This window comes from Pleurodeles waltl, chromosome 7 (genome assembly GCF_031143425.1).
Source record: "Pleurodeles waltl isolate 20211129_DDA chromosome 7, aPleWal1.hap1.20221129, whole genome shotgun sequence".
In the NCBI taxonomy this organism is placed as follows: Eukaryota; Metazoa; Chordata; class Amphibia; order Caudata; family Salamandridae; genus Pleurodeles; species Pleurodeles waltl.
In genome coordinates this window covers 1,257,331,367-1,257,357,312 of record NC_090446.1, presented here as the reverse complement: position 1 = coordinate 1,257,357,312, position 25,946 = coordinate 1,257,331,367, and the positions used below count along the sequence as shown (strand labels likewise).

General features: G+C 43.7%; 1 protein-coding gene across 1 annotated transcript in view; it reads left to right on the top strand.

Annotated features, from left to right (window-relative positions):
• DHRS7C (dehydrogenase/reductase 7C) overlaps nt 1-25,946 on the top strand; it is a 151,406-nt gene that overhangs the window by 78,687 nt on the left and 46,773 nt on the right. The window contains exons 5-6 of the mRNA XM_069200421.1: nt 4,685-4,777; nt 15,500-15,655. Coding sequence (XP_069056522.1) covers nt 4,685-4,777; nt 15,500-15,655 — 249 coding nt within the window. The remainder of the gene's footprint in view (nt 1-4,684; nt 4,778-15,499; nt 15,656-25,946) is intronic.

Genomic DNA, 25,946 nt, shown 5'->3' with positions numbered 1-25,946 from the left:
CACAGGCAGGAGCAGCGCTCCTCCTCTGCTCTTCATCCCTTCTCCTTGTCAGAGGTTCCTCTTGGTTCCAGAAGTGATATTATTTCCTGGGGATTTGGGTCCAATACATATACCACTTTCTGGCTTTGAATCAGGCATACTTCAAAGGAAAGTATTTGTTGTTCACAAGATCCTGCCTTGCCCATGCCAGGCCCCGGACACACACCAGGGGGTTGGAAACTGCATTGTTAGAGGGCAGGCACAGCCCATTCAGATGTAAGTGACCACTCCTCCCTCCACTCTAGCACAGATGGCTCGTCAGGATATGCCGGCTACACCCCAGCTCCCTTTGTCTCACTGTCTAGAGGGGATTCACAAACAGCCCACCTGTCAAACTGACCCAGACAGGCAATCCACAAACAGAATGGTTTAAGCAAGAAAATGGCTACTTTCTAAAAGTGGCATTTTCAAACTAACAATCTAAAAAACAACTTTAATAAAAGATGTATTTTTAAATTGTGAGTTCAGAGACCCCAAGCTCCATATTTCTATGTGCTCTCAAAGGGACTCTGCACTTTTAAGTTATTTAAAGGAAGCCCCCATTTTAACCTATGAGAGACATAGGCCTTGCAACAGTGATGATTGAGCGTAGCAGTATTTCACTGTTAGGACATGTAACACACATCAGTACATGTCCCACCTTTAACATACACTGCACCCTGTCCATGGAGATACCAAGCGCTTACCTTAGGGATGCCTTACATGTATCAAAAGGGAAGGTTTAGGCCTGGCAAGTCGAATTGGCAGTTTAAAACTGCACACACAGACACTGCAGTGGCCGGTCTGACCCATGTTTACAGGGCTAAAAATGTGGGTGGCACAATCAGTGCTGCAGGCCCACTAGTAGCATTTGATTTACAGGCCCTGGTCACCTCAAGTGCACTTTACTAGGGACTTACTAGTAAATCAAACATGCAAACTATGGATAAGCCAGTTACGCATACATTTTACATAGAAGCACTTGCACTTTAGCACTGGATAGCAGTGGTAAAGTGCCCAGAGTATCAAAAACAGCAAAAACAGAGTCCAGCTCACATCAACAACCTGGAAAGCAGAGGCACAAAGTTAGGGGTGACCACACCAAGGATGGAAAGTCTCAACAGTCCCTATGGCAAACTAGCTGACTCTCGTACATAACTGACAGCAGGATTCATCCTATTTTGTAATCCAAAGGTCTAGATGTATTTTGAGGAGCAGGGGTTAGGTGCCACTTCTGTTCAATTAACAAATCGGTGGATGGTGTGTCTCCTACGTACTTCCTAACCAATGGGCAAACAGTGAAATAAAAAAATGGCAGACATTTTTGGCAACTAGAGATACTGGTGGCGCACCAAGGAGTGTCTCTAGGGAAATGAGTACTTCCCTGCTCCTTAACCACACCACACTCTTTCTAGGACAGTTCCCTTTTGCACTGGGAGGGAGCCGGAATGACTGCAGTATGGCCTGGAATTAAACATACTCTCTTTCCCAGGTCTCACTCTACACTTAACTATAGGATTGGCAGGTTTCACCCTGGCTTCTTTCAAGTTAATGACGTTTCTGAACCCTCCCCAAATGCCCTTCCTGAGAGAGCATTAGCCACTTACTTCACATCCAGGTCTTCCTGCCTCTACACCAAAGGTATTGTCTTTGCTTTTTGGGCAGTTTTCTTTCCTCACCAAGCGGATACCACTGACCAGGAACACAGCTGTTAATTAGCCTATTGGAGCTACAGGCATGAAAGGTATAACTTTCAAAGATTTGTCTGTTTAGCAAAAATTCAACTTAACTACTGAACTGGATTAGAAACAGTGGTTAAATGACTCTTTAGCTTATGTTAACCAAATCTACAAAAAGAATTCTACTTTACTTTTTCTCACGCAGACAGCTAGAACCCTTTACAGTGAAAAATATTTTGGGGTCCAGTCAATTATTTTCGGGACAAGTCACATACCTGCCATAAATTCTTACATGCTTCACTTTTAAAAACTAAGTGGACTACCTTGTGGTCTACAAGGTCCACTTACAAATAATGTACTTAATATTTAAAAGTCAAAAAAGGTTATGTTGACTGACCTCCCTGCTGGTTTGAAAGCTGCAGTTGAAACATGGAGGCCTGAAGCCATAGTTTACTTGTCAGCTGAGTCGATGGCACATTATGTGCTGTCGTACAGTTCCATGCCATGTGTGTATTTCCTGCTCCATATACTATGGCTTACTGGCATGTTAAATAACCCATGTGAGGATTTACAAATGTTATCATGTTTTATGGATCAGTGCACTTATGTGGGGGCCTGAAGAGCTGTGCCCCAGTGTGAAGAATTAAAAAAACAGCAATACCAGTCTGAAGGAGGCTCTTTATCTCCAAAGATTTTAGCAGTATTTACCACCCCCCTCAATTTTGCCCAAGTACAGGTAACTTACAACGTCATACCTTCTGAAATTTCCCAGAGGGAAATCACTAGTAAACACTGGTACATGTAGATTTTGTTGCAGCACAGAAAAACAACTGTTATGACCAGTGTGGATTGGGAAAAGTTGTGATAGCGGATATTTATTGCACTCTAACGATCCTCGAGGTATCAGTTTATTGAACCTATAAATAACTGTTGCCCCACCAATCAATGCAATAGGTCTCAGACATTTCAAACAAATTAGTTATCATCTTTTGACAACAGCACCCACAAGCAAAAACAAAAAACATGAGACAAAACTAAGAAAAGACGATGTGGCAAAAGAAAATAAAGTTAGCTTTAAAAAACAAAACTTTGCAATTTTGTGCCTGCTGGGCACGTTTTTGCCAGTCACAAGCCTTCTGTTTGTGGGGCACTCGAAGTTAAAACAACAACCAGTACCTCGATCACGTTGGGAGCAACTAACGGGCACTAATTAAGTTGCATCAATTAGTGCTTGATCACTGATCCACACAGAGAAACGGAAGTGATGCCAGGCATGTGTTGACGAATTATGAGGCTGTAAAGAAGAATGCCATGCAAACCAACAAATGGTGAGTCACAGGCGGGGCCCGAGCCCTGTACTGAACACAGCAGAGTCTCACATAGGAGAGGCATGCACAAGCTCATGCACTCACAGGCTCGACCACAAAAATTAGGACCTTGTACAGTGGTAAATGGCTGTTTGTCAATTGAACTTTAAGTTTAATAGGACATGAGAAGCATTTGTTGACATTCCGACAGTAAGCTGCAGAGCGTAACACAATAACATGACACAAAGCAACATAAAAACACAACTAAAGCACAACAGGATAGAAAACAGCATAACAGTCTAAGGGGAATAGAAATAACAACCACAGTACAACATGACAGCAACACAGTGATATAACACAGCATAAAACACGACTGCAATAACAACAAAACAACACATTACCACCGCAACAAAAGGCAACGATGATGTACAAACATCGTTGCCACACATTACCACCTCCAGAAGCCTGCATTCATATTACAGTGGTGAAATGTGTTTACACAAAGCATTGTTTACTGACCGCTAATCTCATGTAGTAGCACCAGTCAAAAATATTTTGTTATCTGGTACCGGACTTCTTTCTGTAATCAGTGGACCTGATCTCTCAGTGGATCTGATTTCTCACCTTACAGGTGATAGTGAGCTTCACAAATAAACAGAAAATAACTTACTAAGGTATACATTTTCCATCAGTGGGAGAATGAATTACATTTTCAAGAATTGTTAAACTTAAAATGACCCCTTCCTTTTTTAAAAAAAATCTGTAATTATTTGTTATTCTGAATTGAGGATTAATACTGGTGCAATTTTGTGCACCCTAAATTACCTGGGGTTCCAGGATGTTTTTATGGATTGGTAATTAGTGGGGACACCATTTCTGGGGTACTTCCCAATATAAGTTCTGTTTCCAGCAACAAATTCTGCCAGGTTTGATCTGGTCAAACCACTTGATTTCCATTCCTAGAACTACTAAACAAGGTACAGAGTTCCCAGTAAGAGAAATGTTTTAATGACCTGGCACACAATCAATGCAGGGCCATGAATTGTTTGATTTACAAAAAAACATTTCCACTTTGGCAGTTTGCGTTTAGAAAACAAACAGAAGCCGAGCAGGTCCAAAACAACACGGGCCACCCTCTGCATTGCCCTCGGCTTACAGTGGAGTCGCTGCTGCAGTGCCCCTATCGTAGGATTAGAGATCCTCTCTAGACAGGCAGCTGCTTCTTCGCCAAGGTAGTGGGAGATATAACCTCCACTTGCCTGGCAGGCTACAGGGCTACCTAGTAAGTACTAAATGAGCCTATAATTGATTTTCTATAATAACAATAATTTTGTCATTTACTAGGTGCAGTGTACATATGGGTGCAGTTTAATCTTTTATGTCTGTGTTTTGTGTAACACAGTTTGTCATGTTCACTTTGACCATACGTCTATCTTGTATCACGTCACCTTTTTTGCATAAGCATGCATCTTCCAGCTGTGAAAATCCTTCCACTGTAAATATAATTTACATAATTATTCAAACGTCATACATTATTCTTGCCTTATGTATATGCATGGCAAAAACATCCACTTAGGTTAAAGTTTCCAAACGATTTTTGGTAGGTAATGTTCAGTCTTTTTCAAAGTACGGATTACAGTACCTAAAGCTTTAACTTTTCTCCCTCGTTCTGTTTTTCAGCCATTCTTCCCGACATGATTTCAAGAAGAACTGGACAAATTGTTCTGGTAAATACTATTCAAGGAAAAATAGGAGTTCCCTTTCGTGCTGCCTGTAAGTTATTGCAAACACAGGTTATGAGCATGTGATGCTTTCAGAAAAATATGTCAACCACTTAATTTATGAAACTACAAAGATAGCACACGCATGTGAATTTAGTTTGAAAAGAAAAAAAATGGAGCCACACTAAATTTAGAAAACATAATGGTGTATGCTGAATATAAACAAACTGGTTTTTAAAAATGTACTTATGGATTACCCCATTGCCAATAATCTTCGAAAACTGCTTTGTACATAAGCCAGGGACAGATCCTCTGTTTTAGTGGTGGAGCGTCACCCCCAGCTCAGTCAGGTAGGCAGCGGCAAATAAAATGATAATAAAATATGTTATTATCATTTTATTTGTAGCTGTCTCTCTGACAGCTTGGAATGAAAGGCGGGCGGGCAGGCCAGGCCATAGGGAGGGGTGGTGGGCACTGTAAAGTGCGGATGTCTGTTTGGCCTGCCATCTACATTCCTTTACCTGGCTGTGTTGGCTGGAGAAATGGCAAAGGGATCCCTATGCGTGAGCGAGCGTCGGACCAAGCTGCTCGCCCCAATCCTGGCACTGCTTTCATGCTAGCTTTAGTATGAGACCAGCGTCTGGATTGGGAGCCTGTGGTGACTGCTGGGAAGAGAGGAAGTGACTGGTAGCAGGATTGGGAGCAGCATGGGACAGAGCAGCAGCGGCAGGTAAGTTAAAATAAAAATAATTATACCTCGCCACTCCCCTCTGAGCAAACCCCCCCACCCTACCACCCTTGATTGGTGGTAGCAGCCACTGACTTTAGCTTCAATTGATGATAAAGGATTAATAAACTACTTTATATGACAGATGTAATTCCATTTTTAATTCTGTGAGTTTACTTGTCTATAAATTATACCCAGCATAAGAATGAAAAGCGTACCGTTTTAGCAGTCAAACAGCTTACATTTATATGAGGTGAGCCTAAAAAATCTGATTAGCGTCCATGTAATTTTAATAGGCATTTGCCCTTAGCGAGACTTCCCTTTTCATACAGGTCGGTTATCTGTCTCCTGAAGTGAAATTGAAAATGTATTTTACAAAACACATTTAACGCCACACATTTGCCTTGCATCAATGGACACAAATGTAGCATATAGCAATAACTAAGTCTGACAGTTGATGATTATATCAGTATGCCACTTGAAAAGTAGTCTACAACATGGCCCTTAATATATGATTGACAAAAGTGCTGAATTAAGACATTATGGGGGTCATTCTGACCCTGGCGGTCACTGACCGCCAGGGCCAACGACTGCGGAAGCACCGCCAACAGGCTGGCGGTGCTTCCATGGGCATTCTGACCGCGGCGGTACAGCCGCGGTCAGAAACGGGAAACCGGCGGTGTCCCGCCGGTTTTCCGCTGCCCCAGGGAATCCTCCACGGTGGCGCTGCAAGCAGCGACGCCATGGGGATTCCGACCCCCTTACCGCCATCCTGTTCCTGGCGGTTTTCACCGCCAGGAACAGGATGGCGGTAACGGGTGTCGTGGGGCCCCTGGGGGCCCCTGCAGTGCCCATGCCAATGGCATGGGCACTGCAGGGGCCCCCTAACAGGGCCCCACATTGATTTTCTGTGTCTGCCAAGCAGACACTGAAAATCGCGACGGGTGCCACTGCACCCGATGCACGCCTTCAACTCCGCCGGCTCCATTTGGAGCCGGCTTCCTCGTTGAAGGCGCTTTCCCGCTAGGCCGGCGGGCGGCCTTCTGGCGGTCGCCCGCCAGGCCAGCGGGAAAGCCAGAATGGCCACCGCGGTCATTTGACCGCGGTGCGGTCATTCGGCGGCTCCCGCCGGGCGTGCGGTTACCGCCGCCGGCGGGAGTCGGAATGACCCCCTATATTTACACATCAATGAAGAATAAATGAAGAATAAGGGTAATGCCACATAAACCACATATTAAAAAATGAGAGGAGTAAAAGTACTACTATAGAAAAGCCATTTATTTGGATTTGAACTGGATTTGTTTGCTTTTCTGTACCCCCATTTTAGAAGTGTGGCCATATGAGCTTTTTCTCAAATCCAATTCAATGTGTAATTTCTAAGAGCACTGAAAGTAAACATGGACCATCTATCATGTTTACCTACCACTCACAACACCTAAAGAACAGATTAATACAATGCATTAACAGTTCACAACACAGCTTCCTCCCCTCTTTGTCATTGAATTCACACGTGCCTTTGACATTATACAGCGCTCCATTGTTGTTTGGCTAGGTCCAATCAATAGAAATACCACATACATACATATATACATATTCAGCAGTAATGACTGTGAGAAAGTACCTCTTTTTGCTTGGTCACCCCTAATTACTTATGCTGCTATTTTTTAACTCTGCACACTGAAGAACTGCTCTCCAGTTCCTAGTGCATGTGCCCTGACCCCTAAAAACAAAAGCCTTTGTGTGAGGGGAATCCCTAACCTACCCCCATATCTAGTAATGAAAAGTTATTTGTCTTCCCCTGTCAAGGTCCTAAACTGCTGTGCATAGACAAAAGACAGGCAAGCCTGGTGCCACGTTCCTTTGTGTGTGCAGGAGGCAAAGCACTTTGAAGTGTACATGGTGCTTGGTACAGGTCCCCTCATCCGGCCAAGATGGCCCATCCTTTCCACACCTATTCCGCCTTTAGGTCAATGTCTGGAAGTAATAGACAAACACCAATAGTAGGGACAGCCATTGAAGGGATCCATGTTTTACTGACAGGATGAAGGACTTGAGATGCAGTGAGAAGGAAGGAGATCATCATAGGACCTGTTCACCTTTCATGGTTGTGAAAGTGAGATGGAGGTCTGTTGTGAAGAGAATGAAAGGTTATACTTCAGGGGTTACTAACCTCACCTGCCATTGGTTATGGATCACCCTATATAATGCCAGATTGTGAGAAAATCTTTGTGAGATCAGGCAAGTAGCTGGCTTTCTTCTGAAGGTTCTTTGTTAAAAAGACAGAAGAAAAGCTTTGAAGATTCTGTTACCTGGTTCCTGACAAGGTATAAGGACCAGTGTGATGCTTCTACCTTATTGCTGGAGTCAATGGATCCTCCTGCTCTTATAAGCCATGTTACTGGGAAGAACTAGGAAACAACTGTTGGTATAAGTGGCATGTCAGCCATTCCAGCGGTGACTGCAGGAAGAGTCATCATCTCAGCTTCAAAATAATTTAGAGATAGAGCAAAAGAAGAGAGAGAAGAGGTCCAGAGTTGCTACTTGTACGCAGTGTACCAGAAAATGCAGGAAACTCAATTTGTCACAAATGACAGTGGCACTCATATCGGTTCTATATACTATGTAGTTTGGCAGCATAGTCCAAATGCAGAACTATATAAAAATAAAAAATATAAAAGTATGTGAGTGCAATATAGTCATTTCCTCTTTGTACACTTTCCTCATCACAGTACTTACTAGTTGAGACATCCTACTTCCCAGACAGGTCTCTAAACTTCCCCCTTTCTTTGTGTTATATACATCTTTACATATTTAACATAGAAAATCATTCTCTTTCACTTGCCCTTCGTCTATCTCAATACAGGTTCTTCAAAATACACACCACACTGTTTAAATAGCCCCTCCTTTACTTTCTGAAATGTTAAAAATCCATACCATAAACAGGAAGAGAGGCAGGGGTTTTAGGACTATGATGAGGAAGATATTATCAGTAAGCAATGATCATCTTTTCCTCAGCCTTACCAGTCCTTACTAGTTAAGGATGTAACTGTCAAAGTTCTACATGTGGCTGTAGTATATTGGAAGTGGCTGGGTGTGCCCATGCCCCTAGACTGTGAGGGTCTCACTGCTGGTTCCCCCCTGGAATCTGGGGTTGAGCTGGCGAGTTGAGGCGAGGCCCCCTTTTACTAGTGAAGGCATCCCCAGTGCAGCTAATGATTTCTACCTTACCCCCCTTAATCAAAAAAGGCATTCAGATTTATCAAGAGTTTGTCCTGACTGAGATTACCATCATATCCTGAAGTGTATACCAAGCCCTTCATCTGACCCATATTGAGGTAGCTAAGTCATTGCACCCCTTTGGCATCCCTTAAATTCCACTACATATCTGTTACTTGATTCAGCAGGATTTTCAAACTCTCAAATGCTTTATATTTTCCACACCCCCTGCTTTTTGTCCCTCTGCTCCTTCTGCATCATGACGGTTTTCAAGCTTCGCCCATGAACCTTCATCTTACCGGAAGGACTGCAGATTTATAATAAGCTGCTGTCATCATTGCCAAAGGTGGCTTGTGCTATGAGCTCTATGAGAACTTTGAGTGCATGCAAGCTGACAAATCTAAATGCATTAGAGAATCAACAATCAAAGTATACAATATGGTCAGCAGAGTAGACTCCTTAAAAACAAAGTCAAAGGGGAAAACAGTGGTAGGGAAAAATAGCAACTTTCAAAACAGTATGAAGCTGATCACTGATTTTGTTATTAAAAACCCTGTCATGACTGTCATGATCACCCGGGGGTCTGTATTAACATTGCTGAAGGAGTCTCAAGGGCTGGTGAGACCTTGATTGAAGATTTGCCTCCCACACATATGATCCATCACTGAGCAATTGTCTCAATAACTAGTCCGATGGTAACCATGCCTTGTGGCACTGAAGCACTTGTATGCACAATCATTTCCAAAGAACCGGGGAAAGACACAACTCCCAAGGAAGCCGCTAGGTCTGTCAATGACTTACTGGCTCAGACCCACACCGATAAAGCAGGCATAAAGCTGAAATGAAAACTCCCATGGTGATGCTACATTACCACAGAGCCCTTGTGAGAAACCATGTATGGAACAGAACTGTAGACCGTCTGGAGATGTCATAGATGTAGAAACTGCTACTGTGGTTGTGCTGGCTTATACAGCCAATAATGCTCTAGCCACCTGCCACCTGCCACCCCTCACTCCTCCTTGTATTGGGATGCCCTCTTCAAGGACAGGCTGTGTTCAGCCAGGGCTTATGCTGAACCAGTTAAAAAGCACCACCCCTTTAGCAAACTGGTCCATGCTCAATCACTATACTCTGCCATATGTGCCTGTTGAATTAATGAAAACCAGTATCAGTGCATATCACTATAATTCTGCTAAACGTAATCCTATGTGGCTATTAACTGCTAGGCACGCTAAAGGTAGTAACACATTCATTAAAGCTACATTTTATTAATCATCTGAAACATGTGACTTCCCGGTAGGTGGTCTGTACACTCACAGTCTTCCCTGTCAAGTAGACCAGGACACCGTAAATTTAAGATCCCTGCAAGTACTCAAGATGATTTTGAGCCCTAAGCTATTATTGCTTGAAAGTAGAATCTGACACATGGATCATAATCCTGATTTGCTATCTTTAATATTAGAAGGTTAAAGCTTAAACTCACTGAAGATCTGCATTTCCAGTCTTCCTTTGAAGAGGAAATAGCACCAGAATGGAGTCCTTGTCCAAGTCAAAGCGTAATTATTGCTGCAGGAGCTAATGCTCAAAATGTTGGAGGAAACTATGATAATTGTAAGAAATCGTTTAACGCAAATGCGGCTAAAATATCAAGTCCAGAATCCATTGGTACTCAAAGATTATCTCCTGTGAATATTTCTAGCAATACCAATGGCAGTCCTAAGGATCCTGCTGTAGAAGGCTATGCAAATGAGGTGAATTAATAAGCACTATAATATAGCCTTATAGCCCATCGTATGTGCTGTACTGGCCATTTAAGTCTCATTCTAGCGTTAAAGGCCAGAGTCGAAGGCAAGGGCCTTTAACAAGGGAACAGGCCTTTAATGCCCGGTTGAGCCCAGCTACACTGGGCTATAAGGCTATTAGAACATTCTGCCACAAGAGGAAACAATGTTGCAATAAATAAAAAAGGCCTCAGGGAGCCCGAGGGGATTCAAATCCCCTCGGGGTCTGTGAGGCCTTTGTTAACAGCTGTTGCTGTAAGGCAAACATTGAAATGTTGGAGCATCAGGCTTTTATCATGCATTAGGAGCCTTGTCTTCAATGGAGCTCCCAACATCCTAATGTTCTAATAAAATGGAAAGCCCTACCAATCTACTATACATGAGAAGAAGTTCAAAAAAGTATCATACCAAGGAAGAAGAAAGGGAACAAACCCAATAGGCATGATAAGTAGTAAGGAATGCTAGCAACAACTAGTGTGCCCCCTCCTGGGAAGAAGACCAAATAAGCATTTGCAAAGCAGCGGGTCACGCGTTAGCTCAAGTTAGAGTTATTAGCGTTGTAAATTCCTAACTGGACTTTTCTTGCCACATAAATTGAAAATAAAAAGTAAAACAGTTGACATAAGCAAGTCACTTCAAAGCGCCACATCTGCCATGGGCGTGAGCGCAAGAGTTATTGGCTCTCTGCGTGAATGTCTAGAAAGGATCGCAGCTAGGATGAAAGGCAAACTGAAACTGGAGGAGGGGCCATCACATGCTGTAACAGGAGAAAGGATGATGTAGTGTGATGGCCAACAAAAATGTTCACTTAGTGAAATCACATGGGAGGTACCTCAGCACACAAAGACGGACATTTCACAACATGCACCAATAAAAATGAAGAATTTAAGACAAGCACAACAAAGAATAAATAGCAGTAGTGCGCGTGTTTAAAACCCCAAAGAGATTACAACAGGCCCTGAAAATAGGGAGCAAAGGGGAAAGAAACCGTCTGATAACTGTGAAGGGCCCCAGCGGGTGTACCCTACATTTTTACCAAGAGAGAAAGGTGGCTTTTCAAACACTATATAGCCTGCATTTATCAATTAAACTGAGCTCATGGCTTAAATGAAAGTCAAATGCAAAAGAAGGCTCAAAAGAGCATTTAAGAGATAAAAAACCTGAAACCAGTGCTGGGACAGGAAGTGTCTCAAAGAAGTTAATGAGGAAACATTGGTATATTGACAAGCAGTGACAAATGCAGTCAAGCAAGTGATTGACAAAGTATGACTATCAGGAGGGCAGAGGCAGGGAACCCATCTTAGTACCCAAACAGATGCTCTACTGACCACTGAGGACCAAAATTTACTAAATCCTTAGGTGGAATCTTTTGAATTAGAGAACTCCCCTCCTACACAGGAAGCATGATGTTTTAAGGATAAAATACAGTTTTCCTCTTCATCAACTTTGGTATTAACATCTTACTTTGTCATAGGTATATTCTCTGATCCATTTAGCTCTGCACCCCTTAGCAGGGCCACCCATAGGAGCTCCTATATGTGTTTCCAGCACTGAGATTAATAACTCTGTGTGACATAAAACATGTTTGAGTTGATAGTAGGTTTACAACTATGGAGAGTCAATAGATTGCAAATTCAATAGTGAAGTTGAATTTGTAATAAATGTTAAGGAAACAGTAACTTTTAGGAAGTTACCCTTTACCTGCCGAAACTGTTTGAAGGTGAAATAGCATAAGCCTCTCCTGATCCCCCTACCTGAATGGGCAGGTGTGACCCCGCTGAACTACACAGAAAGAGTGGGGGCTGTGGGCATCCTGTTGATACCACACTGTTGAATCCTGCTTGACAGCTCTGTTGAACCACATGTAACACTCAGGGCACACTTAAAAGCACAGAAAACGATGTCAAGATGATTCTTGGCTATCCCCTATCTGGTGGTTGGAGGATCTTGTTTTTGTCCAACCTGTCTTTAGGTTTGTTGTGAGTGCAGTGTTTGCACAAAATTGGATTTTAGTGTTAGATGTGGGAGGCCACTGGGGAATTCCCTATGACACTCCCAAATACTCACCTAGCCGTAAGATCCCAAGAGAGTGTGGAATTTCACCATCTTGAAAATGCCCTGCACATTGCATTTTGTCTTATTTGCAAGAAGGCCAGCAGGAACTAATGAAAATGTGGTCAGATTGCCTCTTGAAACTGTTACCTCACATGTTGGGAAGTGCTAAGGAGTCACCACTAGTAGTGGCAAGCTTGCATTTGCACCTCAAGGCACCTTCATGAGAGCTCTTCTGGACCTGCGAAAGAATACCAAGTGGACTGAATCTGCTACACCTGGAATCTGTCAGAAGGACATGAGGTGTTTGGAAGTGCTTCAGCTTGAACTCCAAGGACAGAAAGATCTCTGGAGATCATAAGGCTCATTCCCTGGGCCGTTCAAGGACACAAAGAAGCCTGGATGGCTCCAGGAACATGAAAAAGCTGAAAAGGACATTTTTGTGAAGAATCCCAGATGACCAGTGTCAGTTGGAACTAGACTGGACTTTGCTGGTGCCATCTGCCTGGACCCCTGAGAGCACCTAAGTGCTCCACCTTAGGTCCAGTGAGCCTTGGAAGTGTACTCATGTGGTTGTCTGGGCACCATAAGAGGTTCAGGAACTTTTTTCAAACCTTTTGCTCCAGATCTTCAAGGGGACCTTCCACGAAAAGTATTTGACCAGCAGATCCACTGTGTTGGATTGGACTGTGGGTTTGTTGTTCTTGGAGAACAGTTTTCCCTAAGAAAAACAACAGCGTCCCTATTGAGAATAGGACTTAGAAACTTTTTGAGCCTACCTACTTGCAGGCTCTAACGAGGCCAATCTACTTGGTGTAACTGACATGCACCCTATCACGGTTGTCCTCAAATCACGCTTTAGTCCCAGTCTACCATGGCCATTAACTATAATAGGTGCTTTGCTCTTCTTAGCACAGTTTTCACTTAAATCTTTAAAATAAAAACACATGCCCTCTTCCACTTATTTGATTTTTGTTGTTTTAGTGTCATTATGGACCTCATGCAGATAATGCATTCTGTAAAAATGGTCGTAATGTGGGGCCAACTTTTTTTAATGTGTTAATATTTTATGAATGGACCTATACACTAATAGGTCGTTTCACTAAATTGTAGCTGGTTGCAATTCGACCTACCTCATGAATATTAATGTGGCAAGTCACAGATTGAAACTCACTATGATTTTCTGCCATTACAAGTATGGTGGGCTTCTAAAACCAGCAGACAACCATGCCTAGGTTTGCTTTTAAATGAAGTAGCCGTTATGTTTAAAATTCAGCCTGTTTCATGTAAAGTAAAAAAGGCTGAGTTTAAAAAAAAAAATCAGCATTCACAAAGGGAAAGGGGGTCTTTCACTCCTACACTATGAAGTTTTACAGTCACAGCGAACAGCAATGATTTTTTAGAGCTCCAGGCAAAATGTGATTTGCCTATTTTGGCTTTGCCCTTTTCTGATCAACAGTGACATAGGGGGAGCAGGGGGTGGTGGGTTAGGCCGGCGTGTACATTACATTTTTTTATTTTTATTTTTATTAAAAACGTACCTGATCCGCCAATCCGAGGCACTCTCCTTTCCAGCGTTTCTGCAGGCACACACTCCCTCAGTGCATGTCACCCCCAGGCCCTGCCAACATAGCTTATTATCCTTTCTTTCTGAAAAGTTTGCAGCTTCTGCTGCTGGCGGGGGGCGACACTCCTCTGCCTTTGTGGAAGAGCCGCCCCTGTGTGTTAGTATCCTAATGTAGTAATGATCCTCATCACTAATCTGCCATCAGTGTTATATATTATATTAAAAGCCAGTTCGATCTTACACTTTTAACGTTTTAAAACGTAAAATGGTACAGGAAAATTTAACATCTATTTCTGTCACTAACCATCTACTGCACTTTCCAAAAGTGAGCTTTATCTGCAAACTGAATGCCTGCAGCTTTAATACTGAGACAAGTTGCTTTAGTTATTATCACTAACCATAATTAGCAGTAGCTATTATTTGCAATAACCAAAATTGTAATATAGTAATATAATAATATTACAACATTAGCAGTCAGCTTTCTTCCTTAATCATCCCGTTTGTCAGGTCCTCTTTATCTATCTATCTATCTATCTATCTATCTATCTATCTATCTATCTATCTATCTATCTATCTGTCTATCTATCCACACATATTTGTTCTAGGTTTTCACATATGGTTGCATCTATCTCTTACAGCCTTTTCTTCCTCCATTGTGCCTTTCTTTATGCCTCACATCAAGTATGTGTGTTCTATCCCTGTCATCCTTAATCCATCCTCCATCCTATTCATTGCCTAGGGGCCTTCTTTAGGTATTTTCGCTGATAACATATTCTTGTTTTCCTCTTTTAAATGCTGTATATCCCATACTCCTTGTCTCCTAGGTATTCTATATTGCCACACTATTCCACGTCAGCCATTGATACTCTCTGCTAAAGCCACACTGTTACATCTCATATATAAAAATAAGAAAGATGAGAACGATGGTATTAAGCAATAAACCGGGTGTCCACAAGGCATGCAGGTTTGCAACAGAAGAGGTAGAAGTCAACTTATATGTATCAAATGGACCATTGGGCATTTGTGTCTGAATGTCACATTTAGGAGATGATTAATGCAAAGAATATGTAGAAGGGAACGTACGAGGGTAAAGCGCATGTAAAAGGGAACAATTGGGAATGACAGAGCATATACAATAGTTAATCAGAAGAATAGCACAATTATCACATTAAGGGATGGAAGTAGAAAGGGAGAGAACTCTGGAAAGAGGAAGGCCAGCTTTGTGTTAACAGTTTCATTGAAATATATGTTTGCTCAGTGGACAAACACATCCACTGCGAAAATGAGCCTGTAAATATAATTTCACAAGTCAAATCTATTCTCATAATATAATTCTGAGTTTGAAAATGTATACTTTTGAGTTAACAACTGTTAGCACCTTGAGAAAATTCAGTTGATAGAGTGAGTCTTCTTTTCTCTGTGTACTTTCAGATGCTGCATCAAAGCACGCCGCACAGGGATTTTTTGACTGTCTCCGAGCTGAAGTAGAAGAGTTTGATGTTTCGGTTAGCATTGTGAGTCCAACCTTCATACGGTCATATCATGTTCAGCCTGAGCCAGGGAACTGGGAAGCATCCATCTGGAAATGTAAGATTTTCATACTGTGCATTTATAAAGTGACTGCTGATGTTTCCATTAAAACTCTAAAAGTGTTATTCTTCTACAGAAAATGCAATTAACATACAAATAGAAAAGAACATACTTGGCAGGAGGGACATAGCAAATATATTGCAAGTAAATTGGGTGAATATAACAAATATAAGAGACAATACAATATTATGACCTTCAACTCATAGGTATGAGTCACTGAAAAGCCAGTTCAGCTTCCCATCATTATGAAGATGTTAAATTGAGTACTATTACATCGGGCAACTGTAAAACTCGCTTACAGTAATTAGGAATAGCACAATTGCAGTATGAAGTGGTTTAATATATTTTGCTGTTTTGATTAGCATTTAGTGAAGTTTCTTCTGGCTCGGAGGCACGTAGGTAGTCAAATTTGCATGGTGTTTCCTCATATCAATGTGGAATGTCTTATTGTTTCTTCCGTCCAATATTGTTTGTTTCACCTGGCTCCAAATATAGTGCAACAGATGAAAGTTGAAAACATATTAATTTTAAAGAATTTGAACAATAATTTAGGTTTGTATTTACAATTTTGACTTATGTGACAATGCTATAAATGTGTACGATTAGTATTACGCTTTACGCAATGAATGTAGCCTGTCTGGTTACTACAAAGAAAAGACTGGAGAGAAAGATACTGTGCTGTTATTACCAGATGTCTCGACCCATATAAACCAAGAACTCTACATTCAGGCATTATACACTCCTCCTGGGTGCATTGGGCCAACAAGCTTACTGAAGCCCTCTATTAATGCTGTTTAAGTATGTTTAATAGCTCAGATTTATCTGCTGCCTGAAACCAGCCCAAATAGCGGTCACAAGGACAAATCTAAGAGTTAGGAGGGCTACTCATCACAGTGATTTACAATGAAGTGGGATTAGCCTTGAAGCTTTCCCTCTCTCTCTCGTTTGCCTGTTTTGTTTTTATTTGCAGCCAGCACTATGGGGGTCATTCTGACCTTGGCGGACGGCGGAGGCCGTCTGCCAAGGTACCGCCGTCAGAACACCGCACCGCGGTCGAAAACCGCGGCGGTGATTCTGACATTTGCCCTGGGCTGGCGGGCGGCCGCCAAAAGACCGCCCGCCAGCCCAGGGCAAATCAACCTTCCCACTAGGATGCCGGCTCAGAATTGAGCCGGCGTAGTGGGAAGGTGCGACGGGTGCAGTTGCACCCGTCGCGTATTTCAGTGTCTGCTGGGCAGACACTGAAATACTTTTTGGGGCCCTCTTACGGGGGCCCCTGCTGTGCCCATGCCATTGGCATGGGCACGGCAGGGGCCCCCAGGGGCCCCGCGGCACCCCCTACCGCCATCCTGTTCATGGCGGTAGAGCCGCCATGAACAGGATGGCGGTAGGGGGTGTCAGAATCCCCATGGCGGCGGAGCGCGCTCCGCCGCCATGGAGGATTCAGACGGGCAGCGGAAAGTCGGCGGTACACCGCCGACTTTCCGTTTCTGGCCGCGGCTGAACCGCCGCGGTCAGAATGCCCAGCGGTGCACCGCCAGCCTGTTGGCGGTGCTACCGCCGACCTCCGCCATGGCGGTAATTACCGCCATGGTCAGAATGACCCCCTATGTGCCTTCGAGTCCTCTATCAGGCAGAGCAGCATGGTACAAAATATCCCCATTTATTAAACATGCTGTAAAGAAGAAGAAGGAAGGACTTGTAAATTGTCCAGTTCTAATATAACTGCAAGGGCTAGTACAAAAAAAGAGTTTCGGCACAATGGATAAATCACTCAAATGAATGACTAGCAACTCGAATTGTTGCTGCAAATGTTCATTGAAAAGTGAATGGATGCATTACGTACATGCATCCTTTATTTGGAAAAGCGAAATCAATATATAAAGAAAAATCAAGTGAATATGCATTTGGAACAGCACTGAAACTTAGCCTGATTAAAATGATGACTTTTTTACGAAGAGCGAAAAGGGGCAAATTATTTGCAGCTTTTTGTAATTATACTGTGTACGTCGCTAACTTGAGTCTTTCTCCTGTGCATTCCCATGGTATTCAGGTTAGTACCTTTCTTCTTCCACCCCTCATCCTCCCACCTTAATAAAACAAGCGCATTTCGTGCTTGTGCATGTTATGCACATCCAGAGATAATTTATTTATTTTTTAGGTAAAATTTACAAAGGGAAATAAATGCTTCAGTGGAAACATACATATGTGTAGTATTATGTCTACAGCTGGGCGACCCTTGGTATCACACACAGCTTGCATGTTGATAGCGTATCAGTGGTGCCGGATGCGATAATGGTGTACTCTGTGCCAGGTGGGACACGTGTGCAGTCAGTTGCTCTAGCACATAGGGAAAGTGGTCTACGGCATGGAAATGTCATTCCTCCTGTTGCCTGCTCTGCAGAGACTGTGACATGCTGATGTGCTTCTGCACTCAACTGAAACACCAGAATCCACTTGCTAGGAAATGACAACTGTGACTTTTTTGCCCTCTGAAATATTCCGATTACCCGAAGAGGAAGGCAGCCAGTAACCTGACAACAGCAGAGATGCTCGGGAGCAGTCTGTTGGTGATATTAGCGCCTACTTCCTATCTGCAACTGCTTCCAGGATACCATCATTCAAAGATTTCAACAGCATCACACAAATAAAAAACACCACAACAAAATCAAAACATAATAACTCACAATACTCCTCACAAAAATACAGTAGCAAAACACCACAATAGCACAACAGCAGACCATCATAGCAAAACACAACAATGTATCACACTATAAAAAACATCAAAACGATAGCGAGAAAAGTCATCACCAGAAAATAACATAGCACAACAGAAAACCAAGACAAATCAAGAAAAGCAATTTAACACGCAGCATAGAACGCCAACAAAAAATAAAAGAAAATAAACAGAGCACAGCAATGGAACCCACCGTCACATTAGCAGAAAACACCTCTCTTTTATGCATGCACTAAGTCCATCCAGTCCTTGACTTATTCCGATACTTACCCACTTACTCTTAGCACAATCAGACACAAACTCGACTTGCCAATGTGTGTTTTAACTGTGCATCTTTCTTGCAGCTCATTACGGGCTGTATTTAATTTTAAGCTGTTTTGGTCTCCTGCGTGGTTTGCATGTCTCCTAACAATTACTTAGAGAAAGCTCATCTAACATTAGAAGGACGTTATATATTGACAAGGTTCTTGTACTGCAGTTCATGTTATATTGTACGTTAGCATTATATAGACTTCAAAACTCCAATTACACAAATGCAGCCTCTCGTGCCTGACCTTTAAAGTCTATTATCGAACCCCACCGCAGTGCATTCCCAACCGTCTTCTTTATCTCTTTGCTTAGCTTCCTGCTTGAGAGTTTTTGTAGTTACCGATCATGGTGACCAAGTCTTGCATTGCTTCTCCTCTGGCTTTGCACCAAACGTCCATTTATGCTAACCATCATAAACTGCCTCATACTCTTTTACTCTGTTGGCTCGTTTATTGTACAGCCTGCGTCTAAATTTTGTTCTGTTCTCAGCCCTAAAACCAAGATGTTTTCGGTTGAAGATGCGGACGATATCAAAGGCCATTAAATCATTCATTCATTCATTTATATTACATTATGCTGTAATTAGTAAATCTTATAAGTCCCCATCAAATGTGGCTGATCCTCACGTTCAGTTCAGCTCCGCTACTTTCCACAACACTTGCTGCGACATTACTCAGGAGCTATATACTGCTCATATATCTGTTGACTAGGGTAACGGATCCTGCAGTGGTTCTGGACAGGAAGTCACTAATTCCATCTGCTTGGGAGAGGATTTTATCATTTACAAATCTTTTTTGGCCGGTACTGCTGCAAGACCTGCAAACTCGAGACAACCACTAAGAGAATCATCTTTGGAGCAATAGGCAAGCATGTACTTGCTGTTGCATTTATTTTTGCTGTTGCTCTGAATCAGAAGTATTGAACTTCAAGGCAGAGTCACATTAATGTCGGCTTTTACACCCGAGTGGTAGAGCAAAAATGCCTGGTTACTCACCACAAATTTTCATTACTCTGAGTCCATGTCTTCCTCATCACAGTACTTGCGTATGAGTTTATCTCCATTCCTCCTCAATACAAGATGGCCCCCATCTATAGGTAATAAAATTACTTCACTTCCTGGGGAGGACTGAAATAACAAAGCCTAGAAAGAAATCAGTTGAACTACAGGGGGAGGGGGGTGGGAACTCAGGCCTGGACTCGGAGTACTGAAAATTATGGGTGAGTAATCGTAAGTTACCTTCTTGTCAATCTTCCTCTACCAGTCCTTCCATATAAGTACGTCGCCAAGCCAAACAGCTGATTTCAAAACAAAACACAACAATGCATCCAAGAAGAAGTAATTTTTAATGCATGGACCCAGGTACATCACTCTACAAGAGGGCCCAGAGAACTCAAAACAGCAGAATCAAAATCAGAGGAGAAATTGCCTCCCAATTGCAAATGATAATGGGTCATAAAAGTGTGAGGCAAAGCCCAAGTGGCAGCAAAACAAATGTCACGAATGGAACCACCCTTAAATGGTGCCCAGAAGGTGGAAACACCCCTAGTAGACCTCCCAGGGCAAGATGACAGGACTGGTTGACCAGCCAAGGAATGGGAGTGAGAAATGTCCAACTTAATCCAACGGGAAAAGACTGGAGAACCCTCTTCGTCAGACCATGTGAGACAAGCAAAGTATTGGACTTGTGAAAACCAAAAGTGTGCTGCAAATAGACAGAAAGCACACATTGTTCCTCAACTGAACGCAAACACATGTCAGACACCGGGGAGGGACAAAAGGTAAGCAAAACAATATCAGAATCCAAATGAAAAGAGGACACAATTTTAGGGAGAAAGCATGGACTAGGACGAAGAACAGCGTTGTCTGGAAAAAAACAAAGGAATGTGTGGAGGACAACAAAGTCCTAATCTCTCCAACCTGTCTACCAAACAAAATAACTACCAGAAACACACCCTTAGCCAAAAGAAACTTGTAGGAGGTAGTGTCCAAAGACTCCAACGGACACACCCTGCAAACCCTGCAGAACCAGCAGCAAGACGCAAAGAGGCACAGAGGAATGAACAATAACCCACTGATGAAAATAACTTCACAGTAAGCAAGCTGCTAGAGGGGCAAGCTTGAACAGTCATCCACTGACTACGGAGGGTAGAGACAGACGAAACCGAGCGGAAAATCATCCCGTAAGAACTTCAATACATCCATAGGGTCACAGAAAGAAGATGACAACCCCTTATCCAGACACCCAACTGAAAACTTTTGCCAATGAGGGCCATAAGCCATAAGGTTAGACAACCACCGGGACTGCTGCGTCCTTCAAAGAACACTCCTGATCTAGTAGGGACTGCCCTTCAAGTGTCAGACTGCAAGCAGCAACCTGCGTAGGCTCACCAGCCAAAGAAGGGGATGTATAGATCAGTAAAAAACAAATGGGACCTGACAGAAAGATGGAGAAGACAATGGAACCAAGGGTGCCTCATACAAGCCAGGTCAATCAACAGAATCTCTGCCTGGTCCTGAACCACCTGAGGGAGAAAAGGGATGGGTGGGAAATAATAAAAGAGACCCTTGCACCAGGGAACAGCCAGAGCTTCTATCACGTAGGCCCTTGAGGATGGAACCAGACTGCAAAATTGAGGAAGGAGGGCATTCTGTTTGATGGTGAAGAAATCCAGTCAAAGGCAACCTAACTGAGACAGAAAGGACTGAAGACCACCAGATCCAGACACATCGTCACAGAGGACAGAAGCCTCTGACTTAGAGCATCAGCAGGCCCATTCTCCCTCCCAAGAAGATAGATTGCAGAGAGAGACAGGAGATGGGATTCAGCTCAAAGGCAAATCCTCCAGGAAAGGAAAAACAGAGAGGGACACATGCAGCCCTGCAATTCAAATAGGAAATGACAATCTTTTTGTTCATCCTCACACACAACACACACCACAGTCTGCAATAACAGGGGATGAAAAAAAAGAAGGCCTTCCGGGCTGCTCCCAGCTGCTTCTAATTCGAAGAGCCTCCAACTGACTCCATCTCCTATGTGCAGTGGAATCTCTCAAAGTGGCACCCCAACCTGTCCCACTGCCATTGGTTGTGAGAACGAGAACAGGAAGAGGAACCTAAGAAAACCCTCTATCCAGATGAGTGGAGTCCAACCACCACTGGAGATCTCTGAGTATTTGAGGAGTCACTGGAACCAGAGTCTCGTACTCAAGAGACAATGAGTTCCAATGCCACAGGAGATGGTTAACAAGGGAATACAGGTGCAACCTCCCCCAAGGGGCAAGGGCTAATGTGAGGGACATCTCCCTCAAACAGTGGAGCCATGTCTTCTTAGATGGCGAAGGGCAAAGAAGTACAGTGGATAAATGGGAGCAGAGACAAACATAATGTTCCTCGGACACAGAGACCTCCCTCAAGTCCATCCTGAAGAGGGCCCTGAATAAGAGGAGATCTTGCGATGGCTGGTGTTGGAACCTGGATTGCTGGTAAGGGCAGATAAGTACCTACACTCAGCAATAGGTTACTAACTCCCACTAGGTCCAGTCAGGTCTAAAAAAATGGATCCCCGCTCAGTTCTTGGTAGCTTGAAGTGAGCGGCAAAGCTTAACTTAGAAGACAGGTGTGTAAAGCATTTAAAAATCACAAAACAGTAAATAAGTAAAATGCAAAACAGAACAAAAATACAACACCAATTTATAAAAACAGAGTATATGTTTATCTTTGAACTTACACCACTACCATTAAAATTGGTTATGGGGAACCGGAGATATGAATGTTTAAAGAATAAATGTCTTCTAGCACATAGAAACTAAAAGAGCCAATCTGGTCACATTAGAATGGGGCAAAGTCAAAGTTTGAGGATCACTGCGATTGAGCCCTGCTCGGCTACCACATGCGGGAGGCCTCGGTCAAACTTTTACCCTGCAGACTTTGGCCCTCATTAGTAGTGTGGCAGTCTGAAGAGCGCCATACTCACGGTGGCGGTCTTAATGCCGTGGGGCCGGCAGTAAAGACAGCCCGATTATGACATTGGTGGTTTGGCTGAAGCCAAACCACCACAACGCTACCAATACCACCCAGGCGGTCGGGCTGCCGGGCGGTGGGTAAGCACCTCCGGCCTGGTGGCAGCCATAAGGCCGCCAGTGGTATTCTGAGTCGGCACACCACCAGGCTTTCCGTGGCATTTGCACCACCACGAAAAGCCTGGCGGTAATGCACCCGGCGACAGGAATGTCCATTCCAGTCACCGGGACACACCCCCCCACATGTCCACACACATGTAGACACCCCCACTCATCCACACACGTGCAGACACCCCCATCCACACACATGCAGACACCTCCCCACGATCCACACACATGCAGAAACACACCTCCTACCGCACACATACATCCAGACACCACCACTCGCTCGCTCACAAACATGCACTCAGGTGCCTCCATTCGAACACAAACATGTACCACCATTCGCACACAAACATGCACTCAGACACCACCATTTGCACACAAACATGCACTCAGACACCCCCATTTGCACACATACACGCACTCATACATATATGCCCACCCCTCTGCATACAAACACACACACGTACACAGACAGACACACCCATATCCCCCCCCTTTTGGACAGTTCACCTACCTGTCTCAGCAAGGTGGTCATCCGGAAGGGGATGGGTGACGGCGTTTCCACCGCCAGCACCACACCGCTGTTCAGGAAACCGCTCTGCACTATTACGTATCATAGTATGGCTGACGGAGTCCTGTTGGCGGTGGAAATGCCTCTCTTCCACCATCGGCCAGGCCAACGGTGTTGGATTTCCAATCCAACGTAACTCATAATATGGCGGTCTTCGGCGCCTGTGACTTCGGCTGGCTTGTGAAACGGCCACGAAAGTGATAATGAGGGCCTGAGTCTTTTTCTTGAAGATTTTCTCTGGCGGGACGAAGTCACCAATCCGATCCAACCTACTTGGAGCCCTTTTTGGATGCACATCGCAGGAGGCCTCGGTGAGGAATTCTACCTTCGGACTTATATGATTTTTCAGGACAGAAATCTTCACCTGGGACAAAGCTGAATCTTGATCCGACATCCCTGGAGCCCTCCTCAGATATGCTGCACGGGAAGTCCAGGTCAACTTTTTACATTCGGACTTTGTCACTTTTATAGAGCATTTTTTTCCAATGGGGGTCAACCTTCCTCAGTAAGCCAATTTTGATGTGAGGCCGTAGGATCACCTTTTCAGGAGTGCCTGGTGAAATCATGGAAGTCTGGGCTCCAGAAATATTCAGCAGGATGAACCTGCAAGTAAGGCCGGGTCACGGTTGTGGTAAACTGGATTAACTCACTGCAGGGGGGGGGTTGGTCCCTTTATGGAGCGTTTTTCCAAAAATTCTCCAAACTTCTGGATCTTCTTCCAGAAGATCTTTGAAGGTCTTTTAGGAGTCCACAGCTCACCCCAAGGTTCCAGAAGCTCTGAGTTGCTCCTTGAAGGTTAGGACTCCAACTCCCAGAATGCACCTGGTTCAAATCCACAAATGACCACTAGCCACTGGTCAGCAGGTCAGTTCCTTCAGGTGTTGATGCAGGGGGACTCTGGTTAGCTATTTTTCACCTGTAGCAAGCAGGGGGTCCCTTCTGGAACCAGTTGAAGACAGGCCAAGTCCTTTTAGTGGTGAATTCCAAGTGTGCAGCTGGTGCAGTCCTTCAGAGTGCAGTGTCTAAGTGCAGGTCATGGGTCCAGCAGGGCAGTCCTTCTTTTTCCGATGTTGTTCCTTGTAGGGATCTGAGGTGTGGGTGCAGTTCTGTCAAATTTATCCTTGCCTCTAGGGGGAAAAGCGGGGGGCACTGTCCAATCACAGGCAGGCCACTACCCCCTTGGATGACCACTTCCTGGGAAGTGTAGCAAAAATCAATCCCAGGGAGCAACATTCCTTAAAAATAAAAAATGGCAAAAACTGAGTTTTGGAGGTTAGGTGTGGCTGAGCCTACCCACTAGTGGGGCTAGAAATCCTTAACACAACCCTCTCCTGCCCTCTCCTATTGTAATTAAAAGGGCACCTGGTTGTCTGGGTTTGCAGGAAATGAGGGAGGCCCTGAGTTGCTTCAAATGTCCTACACTATTGTGAAGACCTGTTTAGCTGCTCTACCCCCATTCTGTTTCACCATCTGCTGAGGCAGATCTCCTCCCCCAGGTACTTCCTTTGTGTTCAGCCCAGGCCACTTCACACCTCATCAAGGCGGCCTTTTGAGGCTGTCAAAGGCTGGCCAATCAGAGAAGGGCACTACAGAGCTGAAACTAGTAATTTTTAGGAAAAGCTCTAAAACTCTTTCCCTGAACTAGTTAAATCCAACAATGACAAGTTGTTGCATTTATTATACCAATCAGTGTGAGACCAAATGTGTCATATCCAGCTTCTTTGGAGACTTTAATAATTAAAATAAAGTCTTCTCATTTTAGCCTGTGGAGCCTATTCACTGCAATGAGGGAAAACTAATTTGGCTATTTTTCCTCACCAGGGAATATAAAACATATGTTTGAAGATTCCTGTTTATAGTTAGAGTGCACTCAACCCTGGGAGCACCTAGGGCACACCTTATGGTAACTTATATGTACAAATAAGGTAGTTTAAGTCTTGGGAAGTACTTTTAATTCCAAAGTCGCATTTGCACATAACTTTAATTTAAAAGCAGCCAGCAAGGCAGGCCTGTCTTTAACATGACACTGGGCACCTCAGCAGTGCACTGATGGGATCACTACCTATGCTATGATCCCTAAACCTACATGCTCTACCATATACTAGGGATTTATAGCCAATTATAATTAACCTAATTTGCATACTCAGTTCCCACAGAGCACTGGCCCTAGGACTGGTTAGCAGTACCCAGGGCACCGTCAGAGTCAGGAAAACACCAGCAAAAAGTGAAAACTGGGACAAAAAGTTAGAGGGCTCTGCAGTCAGCCCATTTTTTTCACAGCTGGACCTAGAACTTTTTCCAATTGATCAAGAAGCTGTACTCCTGCAACAGCGTGGTCACCCTGAGAATGTGTACCTGGGCCTTGGAAAAAGAACAAGATGCAATCAGCCAGTCATCTAAGTAAGGGAGTTGCTGGATATCTTCAGAATGCCTAAATCCCACCAATGGTGCCAAAAGCATGGTGAACACCCTTCATTGAGATGCCAGCCTGAAGGGCAGAACCCAGAACTGGTAGTTGTTACCCTGGACAGAGAAACAGAGGCATT